The sequence below is a fragment of the Ammospiza caudacuta genome, chromosome 11, assembly GCF_027887145.1.
Source record: "Ammospiza caudacuta isolate bAmmCau1 chromosome 11, bAmmCau1.pri, whole genome shotgun sequence".
Taxonomy (NCBI): domain Eukaryota; kingdom Metazoa; phylum Chordata; class Aves; order Passeriformes; family Passerellidae; genus Ammospiza; species Ammospiza caudacuta.
Window position 1 is genome coordinate 26,633,947 of NC_080603.1, and position 22,078 is coordinate 26,656,024.

General features: G+C 49.7%; 2 protein-coding genes across 2 annotated transcripts in view; one reads left to right on the plus strand and one right to left on the minus strand.

Annotated features, from left to right (window-relative positions):
• Positions 1 to 22,078, plus strand: part of VEPH1 (ventricular zone expressed PH domain containing 1) — a 58,239-nt gene that overhangs the window by 13,399 nt on the left and 22,762 nt on the right. Inside the window, exons 6-9 of the mRNA XM_058812228.1 lie at positions 10,597 to 10,763; positions 12,184 to 12,393; positions 16,073 to 16,296; positions 21,290 to 21,499. Of these exons, the coding sequence (XP_058668211.1) occupies positions 10,597 to 10,763; positions 12,184 to 12,393; positions 16,073 to 16,296; positions 21,290 to 21,499 (811 nt within the window). The remainder of the gene's footprint in view (positions 1 to 10,596; positions 10,764 to 12,183; positions 12,394 to 16,072; positions 16,297 to 21,289; positions 21,500 to 22,078) is intronic.
• Positions 364 to 5,318, minus strand: PTX3 (pentraxin 3). The gene is made up of 3 exons (XM_058812230.1): positions 5,171 to 5,318; positions 4,172 to 4,693; positions 364 to 977 (listed from the first exon to the last, which is right to left on the minus strand). The coding sequence occupies exons 1-3, from the start codon at positions 5,316 to 5,318 to the stop codon at positions 364 to 366; spliced, it is 1,284 nt and encodes a 427-aa protein (XP_058668213.1).

Here is a 22,078-nt window from a genome sequence, read left to right on the forward strand (position 1 = left end):
CCACAGCTGCTGTGTTTTGCAGAGCCAGGTCAGATTTTCCTCAGCAGGGATGTTGGGAGCTCCATTTGGCTCCTGAGTGTCCATGGTGACCCTCACTTTATACATCAGAAACCCTGCACTGGAGAGACAGAGCTGCCTGGCCCCAGGAGCAGCTTTCTAGTGCCACCCCTTGGTGTGTGGCTGTGTTTTCAGGGTTTCTCCAGGGCAGCAGGCAGAGATCCATCCCATCTCCACAGAGCCTCCTTCTGTGAGCTTGCAGGGCTGCTGTTCCTTGGGGATTCCAGTGGCAGGGGCTGCTGCAGCTCTGGCTGCTGCAGTGTTGACGTTCAGCTCTGTGCAATCCGTCCCCGTGCGGCCCCAGCTTTAGGACACGTACTGGGCCCCTCCGTAGGGCAGCACCTCGGTCACCCCCCAGCCCACCACGTTGCCCCGGGTGCCACAGGTGTCCCCCGTGCTCTGGGCTGTCACCTCGGCGGGGCTGAGCACTCTGTCCCACAGGTTAAAGCCAGTCAGCTTCCCCGAGAAGGCCAGAGCTTCATCAAACCCTCCTCCCACGCAGCAGCCGTTCTTCTCCTGGCCCAGCTGCAGGATGCCCCCGTCAGGGATGGTGTGAGCCCCGGCCACGTGCCAGGCGCTGGCTGCCAGCTCCCCCTGTGCCCACAGCGATGCAGATCCGTTCTCCGAGCTCCAGGAGCCGCACAGGTGCAGCCACTTGCCAGGAACCACCACGTTGGTGGCAGCCAGCTTGTGCTGGGCGCTGCCCACGGCCAGCACGGCCGAGGCGCGGCTCAGGTACAGCTGGATCTCGTAGGGGTTGAACCTGGTTCCGTAGGAGAACACGATGGTTTTGTCCAGGGCCTCGGTCACCTTGAGCCAGATGCAGGCGGTGAAGGAGCTCAGGGTCATTGCAGAGGTCGGGTGCACGCTGCCAAAGATCTTCCTCGAGCGCATGGGGAACAGAATTGCGGTTTCGCAGCCTGGAAGGGGTTAGAAGATTGTCAGGTAAATAGGAACTGCGTTATCTGTATGTGCACAGCTGGGACCTTTGACACTGCGTGGCGTCATTAAGGTTGGCAAAGATCCCTGTGATCACTGAGTTGTGGCTGCCCCATCCTTGGCAGCGTCCAAGGCCAGGCTGGACATTGAGGCTTGGAACAGCCAGGGATAGGGAAAGGTGTCCCTGCCATGGCAGGTGGGATTGGAACAAAATGATCTTTAAAGATCCCTTCATCCCAAACCATTCCATGATTCTGTGAACTGCCAGCCCGGCACCATCGTGTTCGCCACTCAACCAGGCCCTCAAGTGCCACGTCCACCCATTTTTGGGCACTTCCAGGGATGGGGACTCCATCACTCCTCTGGGCAGCCTGTCCCAATGATTCAGTGCTCACTTCCAGGCTTCCCAAAGGGAGCTGAGAGCTCAGCTCGTCCAGTGGGATGCAGGAACCTACTCCAGGAGGATTACAAGGAGCTGTCAGAGCTGGTGGAGGAATTGCTGGACACTATGGCAAGGGATAATCTGGCTGCAGGAATCTCTGGGCTCTTCCCTGCCTGCACAGGGGGCACTGAACAGTCCTGGGGCATCCAAAGGGTTAATGCAGCCTGTCTGCCCTGCTGCTTCCTTTGGGAAGCTCTGAATGGAGCACCACCCCTGGGAGAGGGGCTCTGTCAGCCCCTGGAATTGGGTAATTCTGCCAGGTAATTGGGTAACCCTCCCTTGGCGCCACCGAATTGTTGTTTTATCCTCTGTTCTCAGTGTGGAGTAGTGAAAATACCAATGTTGTGCAGAGGGAAGGGGTCAGGGATCCCCTCAAACAGCAGGTTTGGCATTCCCAGGAGAAGGGAACTGCTGGGAGGCTGTGCCATGGATAATGGGCATCAGGGCACAGGAATGAAAAAGGAAGAGCAGAAAATGTTGGCAGGAACGTGCTGAGATGGGCTTGCGTCCTTAATTTACATGACCCCCTTTTCCTGGCTCTGCCTTTGGGATTTTTTTGGTCAGGAGTTTTCATGGGCACTGGTTAAACGGGTGAAATTACGAGACAACTGATTTTAACCAGCTGTTCTCTCATGTCCAATCAATCAAAGTGTTGATAATAGAAATTAGATTAGTTAAAACCACTAACAGAAATTTATGCAGCTTGGGAAAGCAACTGGTGATCAGTAAAGCCAAGACATTTCTGGTGGTTTCTGTGCTGCTCCCTGGTTGCACCCAAGTTAATATCCAAGGTGACAGGAGGGAACAAGCAGCCCCTTCTCCAATTAAGCTGCTTCATTTCCTGTTTAAAGAAGCTGGAGGATCCGAAATGTCTAAAACGTGTGTGGAAATTTCTGCTCCCGAGAATGAAGGACTCTTTGTGCCCTCCAGGACTGAGCTGCTGTGGTATTTCATGGGCTGCTTCCCTCCAGCTTTGAGCAGATTTTACACCTCCCATTGACCCCTTTTGAGGAGGGGCAGGGTCAGTGAGCAACGGCTGAAGATTCTCCTTAAAATGCTACTTAGGAGCACTATTGTGAAAAAGATTTTAATTAGCAGGCTTTCAGGCTCTATTATCAAAGCCTAAACAAAATTAAAACCAGCCCCAGTGAAGAACAAAAAAGTGTGATTAGAAAATCCCTCAAGAGTATGGCTGGCAGTAAGTCAAGATGTGAAAAATTAAAGTCAGTTGCTAAAAATTCCCTTGGAAAAAAAAAAATCCAGAGAGATACTCTGGAAGTACTTAAAACGCAGCCTTTAAATTTACAAGTATGGTTGTTTTATGTAAAATCATGTGGGAACCAGTGGAAATAAACTGAATTTCCACTGCTGATCCTTACTGCAGATCGAGTTTGTTGCTCTCACCTAGGGCAGAGTGGCTGCTGAGGTACAGGGAGATAAGGAATGAGATCATGCTCTCTGCAAGGTTTGTGTTCGGGGAAAAGAGGAATCTGCTCAAAGACCTCCTCCCAACACACAAAGATTTCTGAGGTGTTGTGATAAAGCAGTGAAAAGAATTTACTTCTAAAGCTGAGTCTGCCCTGCATGAAGGGATGGGCTCAGGTTAAGCTGCAAAGGCTTTGATGTGAGCAATTCTGTGGCTTTTGTTGCCTTTGCTGTAGCAATTACTGCTCCTCTCTGCTCCCTGGAGATGCTGCACCCCCTCTCTCCTAGGCACCCACCCTGCAGGGGTAGATTTTGGGGGGGTTTAGGTGGCAATAATTTATATTTGTGGAAAAAAGAGCCATTAACCAGCAGTTAGAAGCCTAGCAGTGTCAGCTCACTGGTGGGCAGAGTGATTTCAGTGCAGTTTGTCTTGCACATGGTGATTCTGCACCCACATTTAATAAATTAGGGGCTGCTCTGCCACACCCAAGCTTCTGCTGCTGCTTTTCTGGGTGTCTCCTTGCCCTGCACAGAAAAGCTGAGTTGGGATTTGAGGTGTGAGCCCACCTTTCTATGGCCACCTCACTGATCAGTGTAAATGTTTTGGAAAAGGAAAAATCCCCCAAACAACAGCAGCAGCACAGGTCACTGATTTCTCTGTGCCACTGGGAATATCCAGGGCAGGATATTCCCACTGGCATGCAGGGAATGTGCCCTCCCTGCCCTGAAGCTGCTTGGCTGGCTGGCAGCAGCATGTCAGCTCTTGGGCACCAGGCTGGTGAGGAGATGCTCATGGAGGAAGAGGAAGGAGTGGGAACATGCAGGAGAACAGGAGAGCTCCCTGACTGCTGCAAACGTACAGGAGTCACCAGCTGGGAAGGCAAAAGGTGAGAGAACATCATCTGGGTGTCTAAAGTACATTTGCTGCTCTCTGACAATGGCTTTGATCTGGGAGAGCCAGGAGGAGGTGGGATCCTGGCTGGTTCTGCCCTGCATGAGGACTTTGAAACCTTTCTTTGATCCTATGTTTGAAAAGCTCAGTGCCACTCTTTCCATGAGTTCTGGGTTCCCCCCTGCTGTATTACACTAATTCTTACACAGCCTGTTCCAAGCTGCCCTGCTGCTCCTGGGATTACTTTGGAGCTGCTGCAGAAGGAGATGCCCAGGAGGGGTTTGTGGATCCCTGTTGCTGCAGGAGATGCCCAGGAGGGGTTTGTGGATCCCTGTTGCTGCAGGAGGTGCCCAGGAAGGGGTTTGTGGATCCCTGTCAGTTTGGAGTGGCCTCCCCCGAGCTCAGGCTGGCCTTACCTGCTGGCAGCAGGTGCTGAGCTGCCCATTGCTGTGACGCCCTCAGCTCAGCCCGGGTCTGCTGCAGCTCCTTCCACAGGGAGCTCAGGATGGGGCTGTCCCCTCTGCTGCCATGCTGTTTGTCCTGCTGCAGGGCCGTTTGCTGCGCCTGCTCCTCGGCCCTGCCGTGCCAGGCGCTCTCCAGCCAGCCCAGCCTCGCCGACACGTTGTGGCTCAGCTGCAGGATGTGCTCCAGAACCTTCCCTTGCTCCGACTCCTGCAGCCTCCGGGCCTGCTCAGCCTGGTCCCTGCTCCTCAGCAGCGCCTGCTCCACCTGGGACGCCACGCGCGAGGTGACGGTGGTGACAGTGCCCGCCAGGGTGGTGGCCAGCTGGCTCAGCTCTGCCCTCAGGGTCTGCAGCTCCAGCCTGGGCAGCTCATCCAGAGCCTGCAGCATCATGTTCTCCTTCATCTGCGAGTTCTCCAGCATGATGAACAGCTTGTCCCACTTGCTGTGCTCCCGCTGGCAGTCGCACGAAGCAGCTGCAAGGGAACGTACAGATGTTGCTGTTCCTTGGTACCGAGTGTTACACAGCAGCGTTTGGCAAAGCCTGGCTCTGTGCAAGGCTGTGTTCTCCAGACTACCACAGAGTCCTCGGCTCAGACTGGTTTGGGCTGGAAGGGACCCTACAGACAATCTGGTTCCAGCCCCCTGCCGTGCTGGGGCCAGTGCCTTTTTCTCTGTATCGGGACAGAACCGTGCAGGGGTGTGATTACAGAGATCCTAAACCCCTGGGACAGCAGCAGCCTTTTGCAGGAAAACTGGGAAATGAAGAGCCTAAAGCACAGCCCAAGGCACCCATCCAAGGGCTTTACCTTTACTGCCCATAATAACCCACTGCTACGAGCATGACCCTCTCCCTCTGGAAAAAGTAAATTATGTTTGCAGTAATAACTCTTACAAGAGCTAGGCAGCGCTGAAGGCAGTTCTGCACTTAAATTCAGTTTAAGTTTACTCACCTTCCTCAGCCGCAGGGGCTGGACCTTCGATTTCGTTATCCAGATTCACGTACATGAGCTCGTAGTCATCGTCTTCATCCACCACAGAGGCAGAAAGTCTAAAAGCACAGAGCAGCGTGAGCAGGGACAGGAGCTCTCGGGGCAGCATTCTCCTGGCGCTCCCGGGGCTGTGCAGGAACTGCAGGGGCTGTGAGAGCTGCAGGAGTTGCAGCGGATCCGGGGCTGTGCAGGAGCTGCAGGAGCTGCAGCGGAGCCGGGGCTGTGCAGGAGCTGCAGGAGCTGCAGCGGAGCCGCGAGTGAGCGCCGGCAGCAGCGCCCGCAGCAGCGCCCGAGCCCGATGAATGAGCGAGCGCTGCCGGCTGCGCCTTTTGGGGAAGGAAGGAAGGAAGGGAAGGGAAGGGGGCGGGCAGCTTGCTCAATCCCAGCCCTCCAGGTTGGCCTGGGGGATGCTCTGAGTGGCCAAGGGGGGAGCTGGGCTCGCCCCAGGGCGGATCGGGACGTGCAGGACTGCGCGGGCTGAGCTGGGCTGGGCTGGGTTGTTCTGTGTCGTTTGTGCAAAAGAAAGCGTTCCCTGCAAGTTCAGTTTGTGGTCGGTGTGTGCCAGGGTTGTGGAAAGGATTGGTAGAAAAATAAACATACCTGGAGTTGGTTTGGGTACTCGTGTCTGGTTTAGCTAAATAGTGCCGCTTTTTTTAAGGGTTAGGCGCTGCTGTATAATAAATTCTATTATATGCCAACAAGTTATTGCTTTAAGCAATAAAGGAGAGCTCTTAAGGGTTCTAACAGCTTGTTAGGGTCCTGCTTTTCCAGCCGTAATTAGCATTTAGACCACCATTACTCCGTGGATAATCTTAGTGCTGTATCCTGTTTTGGGAACTGTGAATCTGCAGCTGCACAATCAGACTTGTTACCTTTGAAAAAGGAAAACAAAGTGCTTTTGGATGAAACATTAATTTAGTCTAAGTCTTATAGGTATTAATCTGATTTAAATTCTGTAATCCTATTGGTTCAACAGGCCATTAATCATGTCAGAGATGCTTTGCTTAGGTGAGATTAGGGATGATCTCATACGGATTGTGTATTGGCTATGAAACATCCAGAGAATAGCAAAAACCTCTCCTGTAATTACATCTGACTTGGAATCTCTGCTCCCTTTCCATTTGTGTCTCTGGTTTTGCTTATAGAAACTTGCACTACCTGTGCCTTGGGTACTGGGGAGGAATTCCTCCCTGGAGAGTGGTGGGGACAAGGTGGGGATGGGGCACAGGGTGGGCTCTGATCCTGGAGGTCCTTTCCAACCTGAATGCTTCCATGACTTTCCAGCAGGTATGTGCCAAACCTGAGTCATCCTGGGGAAAAAAATTAGTCTTGGTGCTTGAGTTTTGTTTTTGGAAACCCTTTGGAGTGAAAATCCATCTGCCCACGGGACACTGCAATGTGGTCCAGGGCCCCTGTTCTTCCTGAGCTCTGTGTGCTGCTGGGATGGGCAGAGCTGGAGCTTGGACAGCCTTTTCCAGGAGTGGGTGCAGGGCTGGCACCACCCCACCACGCCCCTGGGGTCCCTGCATGGAGTGTCCCCAGCTGTAGGACACTGTGTGCTGGAATTGTGTCATTCCCAGCGTGTGGTCTGCTCGGGAAGGGTGAGGAAATCTGATCTGGAAAGTACTGGGGGTCAGGGTGGCAGGGAAGGAAGGCATTTAGGGAGTTGAGTGGGATGTTTTTCCATTCTCACACAACAAACATTTTCTTAGTTTAGACTGAGGCAGATGAAGCAAGATTGGGAACAAATGAATTATTCAGAATTCCCGATATCACCTCTGGCTGTCCGAGCTCTGGGAATCAGGGGCTGGGGAGCTGGGTGTGCATAAATCCCCTGGGAGCCCATAAAGATGTGACAAACAAACAGCTCTGAGTGTCCCTTGCTACCTCAAACATGAAAAGACCAGAAAGTGGCCAGCTGGGTTGTGCCTGCTGACCTTTCTTGAGGTCTCTGAAGAACAGCCCCAAACTGGGATATCTGGGATTATTTACACGTGTGCGCACAGGTTCTTCACTTAAAAGCAATTCCATGTCAGTGAGGTCACTTCAATCTTCCTGCAGAGGGATGGGATTGCTCTGACTGCCTTTGCTTTCCATTTATCTTGGTTAGGGAATATCAGCCCAGCAGTGTTTGCTGCAGGAAGCTGCCCAAAGCTGCACTAGCACAAAGTATTTTTTGTTAGAGAGGTTTGGTGGCTGCAGTCCATCATCTGTGATTGCATCACTCCTCTGATACACCCCACACTCCAAACGCTCCTTTGCCAGACTAAATAATCAGTCTTCCCTTCCAGATCCCTTCCTATCCCTGACATCCCAGCTTAGGCAATAGCATGGCTCAGGTCGGTCTCTTTCCTTGCTTAAAGCTGTTATTTTTGTTTCTGCCTCCTGGATCCCTTCCCATCACGCTTCTATAGCTGGGAGGAAATTTGCCTGTCCAGGAATACGGGAATTTCATCTTTTGCAATCATTGCTGAAATTTGACTGGAGTTTAAGGGCTCTGCTCCACGTGGGCAGTGCAGACTAAGCGAGGGCCAGAGCAAAGAAAGGACTTAGTACTGGAAGCTCGACGTCATCTGGAGAGAAGATAATTTTTGGTGTATTCAGTACAAAACGTTTCCATTTCGAACTATGACGTGAGTCTGAAAGTTCCAGTGAATCCATCCTCATCCTGGGTTGGAAAGGACCCCCAAGGATCCTCCAGTCCAACCCTGGCCCTGCACAGATATCCCAACAATCCCACCCTGTCCATCCCTGGCAGTGCTGTCCAAAGGCTCCTGGAGCTCTGGCAGCCTCGGGGCTGTGCCCATCCCTGGGGAGCCTGGGCAGTGCCAAGGGCTGGGCTGGAGGATCCTGAAAGGAAGAATTTCAGGATTCTGAAAGGAAGAAACTTTCCCTGATCTCCAAGTTCTCCTCTGGGGGAATTGGTGCTTGGCATCAATCCCATGGAAGGTTAGTGGTGACATTTTTATCCAGATCCACGGGGAAGAGCCCAGGGAACGTGGTTAGAAAATGGCCAGAGTGGAGCAGTTTGCTCATCTTTTCAGGGTGATTCATCAGCAAATCTCTTTCCTTTGCCCCTGGCCTTTGTGACTGTAGAACAGAACAAGATAAATTTGCCATGTGGGGTGGGAGTGGGGTCTGGCCTGGCCTTTGGCCCTGCTGGGGCTGCACGGAGGGCTCAGAGCAGCCCCTGGGAAGCAGCCAGGGATTCTCCAAGCAGGACAAGGTGCAGAAGTGTGGCTGGCTGCATGGAGAGCCACTCCTGAGAAGGATGGGGACCCTCAGGGATCATTACAAGCTGTGGGGCTCAGAGCTGTCTGAACCTGCCCTGAGTTATGTGCTCGTTTCTTGGCTCAGGGGGAGGCTGTGAGACTCAGCCGTGTCCTGGGGTGCATTTTCTGTATCTGGCAGGAGCCCCACGTGCTCCAGCCTGAACCCAAATATCCTTTTCCTACCATCCATGAACAGATCTGCTTATCTTCCAAAGTCATCCGGCTCAGATGTAAATGGGAGGAAAAGCAGCAGGCCAGAGAGCTGATTCCTCTTGGAAACCAAATCCAAAGAGGCCGTGAGGACTTCCAAGGGTTTACAGAAAGGAGCCATACTAGGTTGCAATAGGCAGATGTTTTCCATATGTTGCTCAAGTGAAACTTAAATCCATTGAGGCAGGCATGTACTGCGATGTGAAGTTATATATTTTGGTATGAGCCTGGGCTTCAAATTGAATTATGCACAGACATCTTAAGAAAACGTGTGAGAGAGGGTTTAGCATATCTCTGTCTGTCTGCAGTTGGCTCCCTCTGGCTCCTTTCTATTCCTGGAAATGGCATCCTTAACTATTTCTGTTCAAATGCATGTTTAGCTCTCTGTGCACCAACTATTCCTTCCATATGATGCTTATTTAATTTGAAAATCTGAATCTCAGCAAAGGAGAATTGTAGTTTTTGTCTTTTGTTGTTTCTTTGTAACTTCTCTCCTTCTTTCTTCTTTTGTTTCTTTGTTAATTGAAATCACACTTAGTTTGGCCTAGGAGTCAACAGAGCATCATCCAAAACTGAAAGCTCATTAAGCAGCATTCTTATGATATTCAGAAATAAAATTATAATTATTGGAATTAGTGGGGGTTTTTTACACAGTGTTGTTATGCCTGCAATGATTTGCTCTATTTTGATAATTTATTTGGTTTCTTGGCCCAATTTATAATTTTCTACAGTTTTATGCCTCCCTGGTTTTGTACTGATGATCTTTCCAGGCCAGGCTGGAGCAGCGTGGTGGAAGGTGCCCAGGGGAGGGGTGGAAGGAGATGAATTTAACATCTCTCTGACCCAAATGTCCTGTGATTGTTAACCTGCTGTCTCCAGAGCGTGCTGGTCCTGTGGGGCTCTGCCCAGTGCTGGGCACTGACTGACAGCTGGTCCTTGTCTGTCTGTCTGGGTTTGAAAAGACAGGTGTCTGCTAAGGACAGCTGGAGCCTCCTGTGAAAATGGAAAATGTAAACTCCCTCCCTCCAAATTATTATAATTTTGAAATTAAGAGCCTCTGAGGAAAAGGTATGGGAATAGGAATAACAGGTCTTTATTAGGGAAATTAAAAATATAAAAGTACACAAAAGAAAACAAACCATTGACAGAGTGTCAGGGCGGTGTCCCAGCCCCATCCCGTGGGGGCTCAGCCCTCCTGCAGTGCCAGCTGTGGCTCTGCTGCAGCAGGGATCCTGCACAAGGGGGGAGTTTTCCTCTGCAGCTCCAGGGCTGCTGCAGATGGGCCTGGGCTCCCTCTGGGAGTGCAGGGCAGCACAAAGCTGCTCCTCTGGGAGTGCAGGGCAGCACAAAGCTGCTCCTCTGGGAGTGCAGGGCAGCACAAAGCTGCTCCTCTGGGAGTGCAGGCAGCACAAAGCTGCTCCTCTGGGAGTGCAGGGCAGCACAAAGCTGCTCCTCTGGGAGTGCAGGGCAGCACAAAGCTGCTCCTCTGGGAGTGCAGGGCAGCACAAAGCTGCTCCTCTGGGAGTGCAGGCAGCACAAAGCTGCTCCTCTGGCAGTGCAGGGGAAAAAGGCTGCTGTGCTGTCCCAAAGCTCAGATTGTACCCAGGTAGGAATGCTTGGCTCCTCCCCTGGGTGGAACATCTCCCCATGGAATGATGGAATTTGATCAGCCATGCAGGGACACTCGCTGGCCATGATAGTTAATAAATAATGACCCTTCAACAGAAGATAATTGATAATTAGTGGCCCTTTAACAGAAGAGATCTGGAGGGAGGATTGGCTGTGGAAGGGACAAAGAAACCTGCCCAATGAGCAGCAGGTAACTGCCCCAGCTCTGACAGATGGTAAATAGGATGCACCCCCCAGGCACAGCCCCCAGTCTGAGCCTGTCCTGCTGTGTCCCAGGGAACTGGATGCTGCTGCGGGTGCTGCCCGCGCTCTACGAGAAGCAGCCGCGGCCGATCCGCGCCCGCCTGCCCGAGCTGGTGGCGCCCATGGCCCAGCTGGACCCGCCCGAGCAGCTCCACCTCCTCAGGCTCCTGCACACCGTGGCCAGGAAGAGAGAACTGGGGGTAAGCCACACCAGGAACATCTTCCTGCCCTTCCTTTTGGGGGGTTTGGGTCTCACGGGCTTGGTGAGGGAGGAATGGCACCGTGCAGGGCTGTGCCTTGTCACAGATATGTTTTATGAAAAATCCTTAGATTTTTTTCTCCTGAGAAGCTGAGAGGCCTCAGGAACGAAATGTAAACAATAATTATCTGCTGCTGTGGAATGCAAATGGTCTCATGTGGTTGTTTCTAACTAATGGCCAGTCACAGTCCAGCTGTTTCAGACTTGCTGGTCAGTCAGGATTTTGTTATCATTCCATTCTCTCATTTCCTTGCAAGCTTTCTGATGAAATCCTTTCTTCTATTCTTTTAGTATAGTTTTAATATAATATATATAATAAAATAATAAATTAGCCTTCTGAAACATGGAGTCAGATTCTCCTTTCTTCCCTCATCCTGGGACCCCTGTGAACACCACCACAGTGTCTTCCTGTGCTAATTCCCTGTCAATTCTCTAATTCCATCCCAAGTTCTCCACTAGACATAAGGAGAACAGAGCAAAGACTCTGCTGGACCAAAAGGTTTGGGTTAAACCATTTGTCTCCAGTGTTTTGGCTCTTCCTCTGTCAGCTGAGTGTGAATTTCCATTACTGTGTTTCTGTCAGTGTACATGAACTGTATTAAAACCCATGTCAAGCACAATTAAAATGATTTAGGAACTGATGAGAACTGATAATCCCCAAAAAAAAGAACAGAAGAAGGGGTTGTGTTTTACCCCGTGTCTGTGTCTGAATGTCTTTTCCAGAGCTGCAGCAGTTTCCCTGAATCCAGGGTGCATTAGTGTGCCTGTGTACCCTGAATTAATCCCTCAGTACACAACTGCATCCTGTTTGGTAGATGGCTCTGAGGACTACACCCTCAGTCTCCTGAAAATTTGGTTCTTACAAGAAATGACAACTTACCTTACGCAATGGGGTCTTGCTCCCCATTTTTTCCTCTATTCCAGCTCCTGACCTTATCACATTGTGTAGTTTCTGGTGGAACCCAAAAATTTCTACAAGTACTTTAATTTACTGTATTATTGAGGCAGGCTGAGTCTTATGTTGTTGTAATCAATAAAATATAGACTGGCCTGGAGCAGGGAAAATATTTAGTAAAGCTGGTTTTTGTTTTGTTTTGTTTTGTTTTTTTAATGGGGCATTTCCTTACTTATTTATGCATAACTGCCATATTTTAAAGCAGAGCTTACCCTTATTCCATATGTTCAGTTGAACTTGGATTGATCTCAGTGATAGCTCCGTGCAAAGGTCACCAAGGGTGGAAAACTTCTATTAACTCAGAGGCTGGTGGCTTGTTTTTATCACTCTGGTGGTTGTATCTCCTCTGGTTATATGTGTTCACAATTCAAACCAGAGATCCAATTTGTTTCTGTTTTTTTAACAGGTGCTGAGAGAGTGTTTGCCATTTTTATTTGCACACCTGAGGGACCCCAACCACAGCGAGGTGATTCTAAACATCCTTCTGGAAATATCCAGCTACGAACCTGCAGCCTTGGCCCCTTTCCTTCCCACACTGAGGGAAATTGGGGAGAGTTTTCCCAGTTTGATTGGGCAGACAGCAAAGATCTTTGGAGCTGTTGGACATCTCGATGAGGTAAGGTGGGAAACAAAAGGACTTGCTTGGGTCTGGGCTTGGGGTTGCTTTTATTCTTGTACAAAGTCATGCATCCACATATTTCTTATCTAGTAACCCAACTGCCCTGCCATGGAATCATGGAATGGTTTGGGTTGGGAGGGACCTTAAAGATGATCTTATTCCAGTCCTTCCCCCTTTGGCAATTAATTTGGGTGTGTATTGTCTGAGCAGCACAGGAAGACCCCATCCTCGCTGTTTCTACTGATCTGGAGCTTTGCATTCATGTAAAATTAAATTTATCTCAGAAGAATCAAAACCAGATTTGGTTTGGCTTCATAAATCTTATTTCTGTTGTGTGGAAAGAGGAGCCAAAATCCCATTGAGGCCTGGGAGCCAAATGAAGTTTTTTGTTCTCTCCTTGTTTACTTCCATCCCCCAGCAAGTTTTACTTTTATAAGACCTGCAGGTGACCACATTTAATTCTGTGTTTAGTATTTGAGTGTCAGCATTTTCTAGAAACTTTTCAGTTGCTAACCAGCCAATCCTCAGCTGAGCACAGCTGGGCTCAGAACTGAAGGATTTCATTTGGATTCTGTGTTTTGGGGTGTTGAAGCAGCTCTCCCCATCTGGGTGTCTCTGAGGCTCCATTTCCGCTGAGTTCTGCTACTTCAAAGGGCCTGAATTTATTTATTTTGCCTTTTGTTGCTGTGATTGTTTTATACCAAACCAAGAATGAGCAAGGAACCAACTGGCCCTGTTGGATTCCATGTAGTGCTGGAAATCGCACACTGGAGTAAAGTTTACAAAGACATGATTCAAAGAATATTTTCCCCTCATGTTTTTAACCTGTTGCTTTATGTGGCTGCACCAGTCTACTGAGTGGAGCACACACAGCCTGCACTGAGTAACTAATGTCCAATCTCCCTGGAGCAAATGTTGAGAAAGCTCTCACCATGTCCCGTGCCATGAGTCTGATTTTTTGGGAAGTGCTGACTCAGCAGCATCCCAGCCCTTGGGAGGACGCATTTGTCATTTGTTTGCTGTGTTTGTCACTGACATCCAGGGACTCTGCGCTCCAGACTCAAAAACAGGGATAAAGACAACACACAGAGGGTGGCAGAGGTGAATGTTCCACCAGGAGATCAACGGCTCCTCTCTTATTTTGCTCTCTAAAAGGTTAGGAAGTGTGAATAATTCTGAATTATGGAAGATCTTAGAGTAACAGAATGGTTTGGGTTGGAAGGCATCTTGAAGCTCATGCCATTCCCCTGCCATGGGCAGGGACACTTGCACTACCCCAGGCTGCTCCAAACCCTGTCTAAGCTGGTCATACAAAAAGAATCACTCACCTAAGAGGGGAAGGAAATGCCTCCATGGCTGATTCCTGAGCAGAGGTGAGATCATGGAATTATAAAATCTGCCAGGCTGGAAAAGTCCTCCAGCACCATCGAGTGCCACCACCCACCTACGTGTGCCCCTGATGGTCCCCTCTCACAGCCCCTGTGTCAGGGCCTTCCCAGCCCTCCCTGGTCCCCTGTCCCCTGTCCTGACAGGAGCGTGCCGTGGATGTTCTGTCGCTTGCCAGACAGGAATCAGCGTGCCCTGCCCGGCCAAGCAAAACAAGCAGGCAAGGAGGCATCAATGGCAGTGCAGGGACTCTATTTGTTGATGTTTTATTTCACTGGAAGGCTTGCCTGGGGAAAGGAGGTGGCAAGGATTGAGGCTTGGCCCTGCATGGTCGGGACTGTGGATCTGAGCAGCAAATCCTTGCTGGCTCCTAGAAAAAGCCTCCTGTGCTTCCAGGGACCCCGGGAGAGAGGAAAGCTCTGGAATTGAAAGGTTGCCCCTTGTTTACACACACCACTTCTGCTGGTGTCAGCCACACTCTTGGGGAGCAAGCTGGAGTCAGAACTTGTCCCTTAACCATAAACTTGTGCAAATGAAAAACCAGCTCGGGGCTCAGGGCAGTCGGACACTTTATTTTTTTCCCCTATGTTTTGAACCACCTGGGAGCTGGAGTTATTTCTGAAAGCCTTGTGATCTTTTTGTAGTCTCCTGAACCTGTTTTTAAGAAAAAAAGCACAGTTTGCCACACCTCATGGCTTGTGCTTTAGCTCCTCACCTTCTGGCAGATGTAATGCCATAAAATGCAAGTGCTGCTTACGAGAAAATACACAAATACATCAAACAGGCATTGCTGAAATAACAAGAGGTTATGTGCATCCAAATAGGCTTTGTGAAACATTTTGGATTAGAACTGTGGCGGGGATAACGGCTGCTTTCATGTTGAGCTGTTTTGCTGTAATTTTGTTTTGTATAACAGTTACATATTATATTACTCAGACGAGTTTATTGTTCTTTTACCTCACTCCAGGCGAGTAGCAGCATTTCAGCATGGCTGGAGACTCTCCAGCTGGATCAAAGTGACAGGAAAATGGTCAAAACTGCTCCTCCATTTAGTCTGCTGCACAGTTTGTTTAGAAAACAAAAATGTGTTTTAAATGTTAATTGAGCCTCTGTTTATCTCTTGGAGGAAGGATCGGCTTTCAAATAAATGAGTAACTGTGCACCAAAGAGTCAACCTCGTCCAAGCCATTGAGGAAAAACCTTGCTCACATCAGCCCAGCCCAGGGTGTAGCTGGAGCTTTCCCCCATATGGCTGGAGGGGTGCAGTTTGTCTGATCCACTCCTGCCATTTGTCTCTGTCATGGCAGAGCTGCCTTTCCTTGAATTACGTTGGTTTGCTCTTCAAAAAAAGCCTCACCCGTGATGCAGGGCCGTGTCCTGCCAAAGCCTCCCGGGTATTTTTACAGCCCAGCTGGGTCTGGAATCAACCTTTCAGCAGATTTTGCTCTCTGGTTACGAGGTCCCAGAAGAGAGGAGGAAGTGGGGCTGGGACCCTGCAGAGCCCAGAGCACGTGCGTGGCACATGAGCTCCCTGCTGGCCCTTGGGAAGAGGAAAGATGTTTGTTTTTCTGCCTTTGTTTGTGTTCAGCACAGGCTGAAATCCAAACATCTCCCAGTTCTCCATCAATCTGAGAGGACCAAGTGGGCTTCCCTGAGTGAAAGGATTCCCCCAGTGAAGGATCTGATGGGAGTTCCTGACTTAACTGCTGGTTTTCCCACTGCTTTTCCCACTTGGATGGTTTTAGGACTGTGGAACCCAATCTAATTAGGAGAACTCTAACAGAGGAGCCCTAAATTGGAAATGTTCAGATCCAGCTGGATGTTCCCCATTCCTGGAGGTGTTGGTGGGGCTTGGAGCAACCTGTGGAAGGTGGGACTGGGTGGTCTCTGAGGTCCCTTCCCAACCATTTTCTGGTTTTATGGAGTAGCTGAGCTAGACTCACTGGAGGTGAAGGGGGATCTTGGTGCTGCTGGGGCCCTGATCACTGAGCCAGGCTGATCCACCAGCCCAGGAGGATGTAGGGCCCTTAAAGAGCCTTCAGGGATCTGGCTTAGGTCTGAGGAGGAGACAAGATGTCCTGAGTTAGGCTGGGTTAGGTAACACCAAGAGGAACAAAAGTCACTTCAGTGTAACCACAAATAAGCTGTGTTTGAGGCAGCTGCCTGTGCCATGGTGGGGCAGCCACTCTTCCCCAGGGATGGTGACTCAGAACCAGCACACAAACCCCTGAGAGCAGCAAACAATGAATTCCTGTGTTCAGCCCTGTTCTTATCTCCCCACGCTGCCCAGGAGCGAGCCAGAGCCTCCCTGCTGTATCTGGTGAACCAGCTGGCCAACATGGAGCACTCCTTTCACCACCTCCTGCTGCTGGAGATCAAGAGCCTCACCGACAGCTTCTCGAGCATCCTGGGCTCCCAGAGCAGGGACATTTACCGCATGAGCAACAGCTTCTCTGCCATCGCCCGGCTGCTGGCGCGGCAGCTGGGCACCGACGGCACCGCGGCTGCAGCCAGGTACTGCTGCTCCCACTGCCCCTGCCCGGGCCTGCAGCTTGGCTTGCACGGTTCCCAGATCCTGTACTGCCCCGTGTGTGACTCTGAACTCCATAGAAAGTGTTAGCAGTTCCCTTGTCCAGCCCCAGAACCAGGGACACCTCTGCTTTGTGCCCAAAAGGTGCAAACACTGAATTGAGGAGAGCAAACTGGGAGGGTGGGACTGCATCACCTGGAGCTGGAATTGGGCAATTAACCCCAATGTGAAAATTGACCAAAACTTGTAAAAGTGTAAAAAATCATGACTCTGGGTCTGTCTTGGGTCCATCTTAGGTGGAGCCCCAGCCAGGCTCTTGCACTGCCCAAGGTGTATCCTGTAAAAGCCTTTTAACAAATCCCTACTTTATTCCTTTATCACTGCCCAGCCTCTGTTCCAGGTAACCTCCCTAGACATCACTGTGAGACACCAAAATTCCCATTAAATATGCTCCCATTGCCATGAAGAAAGCCATGCCCAAGATAAGTAAATTCAAGCAAGCTAAAAAAGCCTCAGTTAAAAATAAATCAGTGAAGTCAAGCTCACAATTATCAGTGAGTTTATTCTAGAAAATGCCCACTGAGGGTGAGGAGAACAATGGCTGGCCTAGCTCCCTGATGAAGAGTTGCCCAAAAAAAGTCTGAAAAGAATTTCTGAGGCATCCACAGTGAGATGTTCTGCTTGCTCAGCTGCTTCTGACTGTGCATCCTGAGGTTGAAGTGTTGTGGGGTTTGTCACAGTGAGGATAGGAATGCTATTTAAATACAGGCTGGCAGTCACTTCTAATTAGTGAGAGACTGAGAATTCGAGTTGTGTATGCTGCAGTATGTCAGGGGGCACACAGGAGTAGTGATTCTTTGGGAAAATGGAACACAGGTGTCAGAAAACTCCTGACAGTGAAGGCCAGCCCTGGAGCCAGACTGGGAGTAGTGGAGACAAAACACTGAGGTCAGTGGAGAAACAAATAATCGGTGTCCTGGAGAGAGGTAGAAATGAGAAAGGAGAGGAACCCAGACAGAGCCCCTCCTCTGACTACAGGGCTGTGAGCAATGTCCAAGCCTCACCTGGTGGCAGAACCTCAGCAGAAAGCAGCCCTTGGCATTCCCAACCCATTGTGGTCCTTCCATTTATGGTTGAAATTTACTTGGTTTGTTAAAATACTGTGATATTCCTGTTCCTTATTATATTCTGGGCTTAACATTTATCTCTAGAGCTGCTAAGAAAACCCAGTTAAAAACAAGGTTTTCATCAAAATCTGGCTGTTTCTAGCTGAAATTCTCTTTGTTAAGGACTGGCTGAAGAGTAGAAATTGATTGTCTGTGTGAGTGTGGGTACAGATGATTTTCCCTCTCTGCTCCTTGATTTTATTTATTTCTTTATTTATTTTACATTTCATTCCCTCCCCAACCCTCTGTGCCCTCATTATCTCAACATGGCTGTGAGGGATCACAGCAGACTGCTGGCTTTTCACAGTTTTTAGCTATTTGGTTTTACATTTCGGGCAGAGTATCAGCTCAATCAGACAAGGCTGAACGAGAGCTCCCTGCTGATTTAAGCAGGGCTGGTTTTGACTCGTGCTTGGGCAGTGGGACCAGTCCAGATGTGAAGGTGGAAGTGCCCTCCCAGCTCTGGAGCTGCTGCAGTCACTGAGCTAAAGAGCAGCAATCCAGGGTGCTTGTGCTGTGGAGGGAAAGCAGGATTTTAAACTGTGGGCCTGGATTACAGCAATTCCTTCCAAAACTCCTGTGTTTACTTAGGGAAAAGCTGATTTTTTTCAGAGCCATGGCTGGCCCGGTGTTGTTTGACACAGGGAATTTTACATGCAGGGACTGGGGAGCATAATTAAAACCAGGCCATGCCCTGCTGCTCCTTACTGTCCCAAAATTGCAAGTTATTCAGTCCCAGAGGGGCTTTTAAAGAACATATGCAGGGTTTTAATGGACTTATCCAACCTAGAGGGGCAGTGTAGTCAATTAAAGGGGAAGAAATCATCAAAGTCCTTGTTCTGGGTAAGAGCTGAGCTTTAAGGGCTGCACCAGTGCTGCTCCTCCCAGCGCTGTGGCTGCTTGGAATTGGTTTACACTGGCACAGGAGAGATTTGGGTTAAATATGAGGAAGTTCTTTGCTCAGAGGGTGCTGAGGCCCTGGCACAGAGCAACTAAGGCTGCCCCTGTATCCCTGCAGTGCCCAAGGCCAGGCTGGATGGGGCTTGGATAAGCCTGGGACAGTGGAAAGGTCCTGGTGGAATGGGATGATCTTTAAGGTCTCTCTAACCCAAACCAGTCTGGAATTCTGCTGACAGTTCCATGATATTTCCTCCATGATATTTCCTTATTCAAACTTGCTTGTCCATCCTGTTTGAGGAGGTGATTTTCTCTACCTTAACAAACCAGGAACACCTGACCCATCCTTGTGGCCTCCATGGGCACAGAGGTGAAGCCCTGGCCACAAACCCAGCTGTATTTTCATCAGTCTCCCTTTGGGATGCTCTTTTCCCCACGGTGAGCACCCCACTGCTGGTGTGGAGAAATGCCCTTGGTGCTCATGCATCACCTGGGCACTGAGGTGCCTTTGCCCAGAGGATTTAAAGCATGAAGCCATCAGCAGCCTGGCACTGTTTTTGGATGATGGTTTCCCCATGAGCTCGTGCACCCTCCTCCTCCTCCTGCAAAGAGCCTTGGTGTGAGCTGATCCTGCCCCAGCAGCCTCAGCAGTGCCTCTTGCCAGGACTGCAGACCATGGTTGGTCTGAGAGGAGCTGGAAGGACTGCCAGGGGTGCAGGGGGGTGGGATGGAGCCCTCACTGAGGGGTTTGTGGGGGTTTGTGCTTTTGGCTTCCCAAGGAGCTGATGTGGGCACAGGGCTGGTGCACAGGAGAGCCCCTGGGCACTCGGACACCCTCTGCTTCCCACTTGGGAATCCTGGCACCAGCAGGGGCAACAGTGGGACGGTGGCTTGAGGAGCCCCTCGACACCCTGGGAGTGACTTTTTTCTGTTCTAAACACAGAGAACAAGATTCATCCACGTTTCTTTTCCAACCATAATGATTATGTGGTTCTTTAGGAGAAGTGCTTCCTTGCACTCCCTTCACAAAGCCATGGGAGCCGAGCAGGAGGAGGCTGGACAAAGAGGTGCTGTTTGAAACACCATTTTTAATCCCAAACACCACCAGGGCTCCCTGCTTGGGGTCTGTCACTCCCAGGGCCCATCAGTCCATCAATCCCCTCTCTGTGCCCCAGGCTTTGCCCATATTTACTCAGGGAAAAGGAGTTTTCCTCAGAGCTCAGCCCCCACAATGGCAGCAGTGTTGGGAGCTGTGCTGGAGTGACTGCTTTCCAATAAATTAAATCTTGTCCTACATCCCCAGAAAGATTTGTTAGGAAAGGTCACATCAAGGGTCTTTATTACAGAAGAATATTTTTCAAGTGCTCCTCAGTGTTAATATATTACGAGATCTTGCTTGAATTAAAAACAAAGCAAGACAAAACTTGCCAGCTCCCCTGAGAAATACCCTGAGCTGCCTTTATCAAAACAAGTGAGAAAGTGCATTTTGTGATGCCACATTTCTGGCTGTTTTGCAAAAACCTGGCTTTTTACCATTGGTAATGTGCAGTTTGGGAGTTTTTAATGGGCTCCCCCACTGCGAGCGTGACTTGTGAGGCTCTGCTGCTCTGGAAGGGCTGTGTTAAACCCCTCACTTGTGGTTTTATATATCCATGTTTTACAGATTTAGCTATTCAGATGTTTGTTCATCGGGGGAAAAAAGAAAATCAAACAGAGAAATAGTCAGAAGCATAACAAACTTGTTTTAGAACTGTGGGTGGAGTTTAAAAAGTAAATAGTGTCCAATCCCCCTTGATTCTCCAAGAGATTCCTGTTTGCTCTGTGCTGCTCCATGGTTTTGGTGCTGCAGGAGTGAGGTGGGAATGTTCACATCACCCCAGCAGGGCAGGGACAGGGGAAGGAGCAGTAATGCTCTTGTGTTGGTCCCTGGGAAATCCAGTCCTGCAGCATCTCCAAGGCAGAGTAAGGATACTCAAAATTCAGATTTCCAGCAAATGGCCAAATATTCAGGGGAGCTGAGTCTCTGTGCAGGCTCTGAGCGATGCAGGAACCCAGAAAAAACCATTTCCAAAGCTGTTTGAGGGAACCCAGCACGTTTTTACCAACAGTGTCTTTTCCAGCAGATTTCTTTTTGGCCTGTGAGATCAACAGCTTCCCTTCAATTTATTTGAAGGTTACCTTTGAATTTTGCATTAAAATGTTCCATAATGTGGCTGCCCATCCCTGGCAGTGCCCAAGGCCAGGTTGGACAGGGTTTGGAGCAGCCTGGGACAGAGGAAGGTGTCCCTGCCCGTGGATGGGCTTTGAGGTCCCTTCCAACCCACACCATTCCCTGGTTCTCTGATTCTGTAATTTTAAACAAACATAAGAAATCCAAAACAGAACTACTTGCCCTGCAGTCCTACAAGTTCATTTTAACTCTTCATTTTCTCTTTGCTGAGCTGGAGTCACGTTGCTCATAACTTTTCCTGAGTTTTAAAAGGTATTTTTATTTCTCAGAGGGCAGTAATTCAGTAAGAACTGCATGTACTTTGGTCAAAGCTTTAAAACCACAGAATTCTATGAAGCCTGCAAATAACTTGACTTTTGCCTTGTGAAAATAATGCAATAAGTCAGTGTTTAGCAATTTTGAGAGAATGGTTTGAGTTCAGATGAAAAACCTTTGACTGTCAGGGACAGAGTTGTGATTTGCTGGTGCTTGGCAGTTTCCAACCCAGGGTTGTCAGAGATGTTCAATGCTTCTGATCCATCAGAGATGTTGATCTAGAAGATGTTCCTGAAAATAACCTCAGGGAATCTCTATTTAAACATTATTACTTTACCAGATCCAAACCACAAGTCCCAGGCACAGACACAGCATCAGCACAATGAGCACAGTGTGCCAGAGTTAAACCTCTGCTTTCTGCCTCCTCAGGACGGAAAAGGACCCTGAGGCAGAATGTCCTGTACCACTGGATGATTTAAAATCTGTCGTGAACGGCAGTGAAGAAGATGAAAAGCTGCAAGTTAAAATCCAGGCTTTTGAAGAGAAAATCAATGTGGACAACAGCACCCCCAGCTCAGTGAGGAGATACAGCCTGGGCCAGGTCTCTAAAGAAGAAAGGAAGGATATGAGGTTTAACAGGTATGGCTCTGGAAAATGTGTGAGGGCTTCAGGGAGATCAGTTCTGTCATAAAACTTTATCCAAACACGGAGGGTTTGGTCTGCTTATGGAATACCCACAGGCAGCATAACCCTAAATTTAACTGATTTTTACATCCATAAACTTAAGGACTGGATGAAATCTTTCTAAATCCCAGAATCCCAGAATGGTTTGGGTTGGAAGTGACCTCAAAACCCATCCAGTGCCACCCCTGCCATGGCAGGGACACTTCCCACTGTCCCCAGTGCCCAGCCTGGCCTTGGGCATTGCCAGGGATCCAGGGGCAGCCACAGCTGCTCTGGGCACCCCATTTAATCTTTTCTGTGCCCTAAAGCAGCAAAAAGGGCAGGGAAAAAAGCCCTGCATTGAGATATCACAGACAGGAAGGTCCTGAGAGCTTTTTGGGTGTTATCACTAACAGCATTTATCAGTGACAGCAGTGTGACCCACAGGCTCCTCAGGCTGTCCCTGCCCCAAAGCTCCACACAGAGCTCTGCTCTTCCTGCCCCAGGATCTGCCCTTTCTGCCACTTTTGCCATCCCCAGCAGGGATGCAGGGCA

Excerpts from the sequence above, each read along its gene's own strand:
- PTX3 (XM_058812230.1), bottom strand. The coding sequence starts at position 5,318 with ATGCTGCCCCGAGAGCTCCTGTCCCTGCTCACGCTGCTCTGTGCTTTT. Across the intron at positions 4,694-5,170 it reads AGCCCCTGCGGCTGAGGAAG|CTGCTTCGTGCGACTGCCAG; the intron begins GTGAGTAAACTT and ends GTTCCCTTGCAG. Across the intron at positions 978-4,171 it reads TCAGCACCTGCTGCCAGCAG|GCTGCGAAACCGCAATTCTG; the intron begins GTAAGGCCAGCC and ends AACCCCTTCCAG.